The sequence below is a fragment of the Polyergus mexicanus genome, unplaced genomic scaffold (genome assembly GCF_030449975.1).
Source record: "Polyergus mexicanus isolate NDT 795.1 unplaced genomic scaffold, iyPolMexi1.0 SCAF_43, whole genome shotgun sequence".
NCBI lineage: Eukaryota > Metazoa > Arthropoda > Insecta > Hymenoptera > Formicidae > Polyergus > Polyergus mexicanus.
The window spans coordinates 25,523-28,224 of NW_027223363.1; the positions used below are offsets into that span (position 1 = coordinate 25,523).

General features: G+C 35.5%; 1 protein-coding gene across 1 annotated transcript; it reads right to left on the reverse strand.

Moving 5' to 3' along the window:
• Positions 1–416: 416 nt before the first annotated feature.
• LOC138943811 (piggyBac transposable element-derived protein 4-like) lies at positions 417–1,590 on the reverse strand (the record flags this gene model as incomplete). The annotated part of the gene is made up of 2 exons (XM_070314749.1): positions 1,137–1,590; positions 417–752 (listed from the first exon to the last, which is right to left on the reverse strand). Coding segments are annotated over exons 1-2 (790 nt in total), but the record flags the coding sequence as incomplete, so codon positions are not given.
• Between the last annotated feature and the right edge of the window lie 1,112 nt (positions 1,591–2,702).

Sequence of the window (2,702 nt, forward strand, 5' to 3'; positions counted from 1 at the left end):
TACAACGAAAATTTAATTAAATTACTTTTCGTGATATTCTTTGAAATGATCAATACATAATGCTACCTTACAAATATGGCATTGAAAGATTGTCTCTCTTCGAATAGACTTAGATAAGCATGCAACGCATCGTTTTGACGTTTTATTACCCTTTGCCAAGGTTTGAGGTATCCGTATAGGAAAATGCCTGCCAGTATATCGCGATATAGAATCATTGATAGGTGCGTTATTTATTTTTATATTGGGCAAATATTTGTTAATAATTTCTTCAGCTAATAGCTGTTTATAAACATGAAATGACCGATCTTTTTTATGACTTTTAAAAATTACATAACTGTTTAGCAACATCATGTCGACAAAATAAAAAAATATTTTCTTATAGGCTTTTTTATTTCTTCGCATGGTGTGAAATTTACTTAGCATTTGGTCGCCTACATCAACTCCACTCATATACTGATTATAATCTTGTACTGCGGTTGGTTTTAAACATTTTTGTCCGGTATATCGGTTTATTTTTCCAGTTTCAGCAAATTCTAAGCCATGCATAGTCGTTAGTAAAACGACATCTTTCTTATCTTTCCATTTTATTGCCGCCATCTCTCTTGTAGAAAACACAATAGCTTCTCCCCTTTGCAATTGTTGTGATTTGAATTCCTGAGGCATTTCTTTCCTATTAATTCTCGCGGTTCCACATACATTCGTTTTCATACTGTATAATTCTCGATATAAGATCGGTGAACTGTACCAATTATCTATAAATAAGCAGTATCCTTTGTTCAATAACTGACTTTCTTTCAATAAATTCATTACGACGTTTCTACTAGCAGATCCAGTAACGGATTTATCTTTTCCTACATATATTTTAAAATTATGTATGTATCTCGATTGCGAATCACACAGTTTGTAAAACTTTATGCCAAATCTCGCTCGTTTTGTTCTAATAAATTGTATATAATGCAAGCGACTTCTACATGACATTAATGACTCATCAATCGAAATGTTTTTATTTGGTACATACATGCGGATGAAAGTATTTTTTACTATTTCAGAAACTTCTCGAATTTTTACAAGTGGGTCCTTAGATTTAATAATACTAGAAAAATGTAAATTGTTGGCGATTGACGTAAATCGGGTACGGGTCATAATATTTTTAAAATATGGTGTTTCTAAGCTTTTATCGGTACTCCAATAGCTCTGAATCGTGGGCTTACAAACTAAGCTCATTAGAATGTTTACAGCAATAAATATTTTTAGTTCATCGTCTGCAAGAGGTATAAAATTTTCATCGGTTGCACCATATTTATTTGTTTCTGTAATTACTTTTGTAACTAATTCTTGGTTAAAGAATAATTCAAAGATTTCCCTTCTTGACCGATTTTGTGTATCTACGGTTGCACCAACAACACTAGAAAAACCGTGTATAGTGGGCGTATGATTCTCGGCTTTCCACACGAAACCTTCATTTGTAAAATTGCCGCACTGTTCAACTTCATCACTTGAGCTGTCATCACTTGATGAAATCCTACGGACACGTTTTCGAGTAGGTCCAATATCAGTACTTGAATCCGAATCAAGACTTTCAAAATCCATTGGGGCAACTATATTTTAGTTTAAATAATAAAATTAGATGGTTTTTTAAACTTGGACTTGTTAAACTTAAATACTCACGAAAGATTCTCAGGAATCAACAGATTATCGCGAAAAAGGAAAACTTGTTTACAATAAACTGATGTACGTATAGAATAAACCTATAAAATGCTATCACAAGCGATTAATATGGTCTGCCACATCTAAAGAGTACTTAGCAACTGACAATAAGAAACAGTCGCGGGTTCGCGGATTATTCCGCGCTTGGTGATAGTAGACAGTCGCAAGTATGCGGAATATTCCGCGCTTGGTGATAGTAGACAGTCGCGGTTCGCGGAATATTCCGCGCTTGGTGATAGTAGACAGTCGCGGCTCGCGGAATATTCCGCGCATTGATGCAAATGGGTTAAGGAAATTGAGGATATACGTTTTTCTGCGCACAAAGCTGAGATCGCTATGTACGCAAGTTTTGTTCATTCGAAACGTCATAGTTACGTGTCAGTAAGTGAGATTTATCTAAAATTCTTGTGCAACATCAAGGAAATTGAGAAGAACCGCTTCACGGCATTCATTGTTAAAACCGCTATGTACGCAAGTTTTGGTCGTTCGGAACGTCTTAGTTACGTGTCAGTAAGTGAGTTTAGTTGAAAATTCTTGCACGACATTAAGGAAATTGAGAAGAAACGCTTCACGGCAAACATTGTTAAAATCGCTATGTACGCAAGTTTTGTACGTTCGGAACGTCTTAGTTACGTGTCAGTACGTGAGATTTGTCTAAAATTCCTGTGCAACGTCAAGGAAATTGAGAAGAACCGCTTCACATCATACATTGTTAAAATCACTATGTACGCAAGTTTAGTTCGTTCGAAACGTCTCAGTTACGTGTCAGTAAGTGAGTTTAGTCGAAAATTCTTGTACGACATTAAGGAAATTGAGGATATACGTTTTTCTGCGCACAAAGCTGAGATCGCTATGTACGCAAGTTTTGTTCGTTCGGAACTTCTTAGTTACATGTCAGTAAGTGAGACTTGTCTAAAATTCTTGTGCAACATCAAGGAAATTGAGAAGAACCGCATCACGGCATACATTGTTAAAATCGCAATGTACGCAAGTTT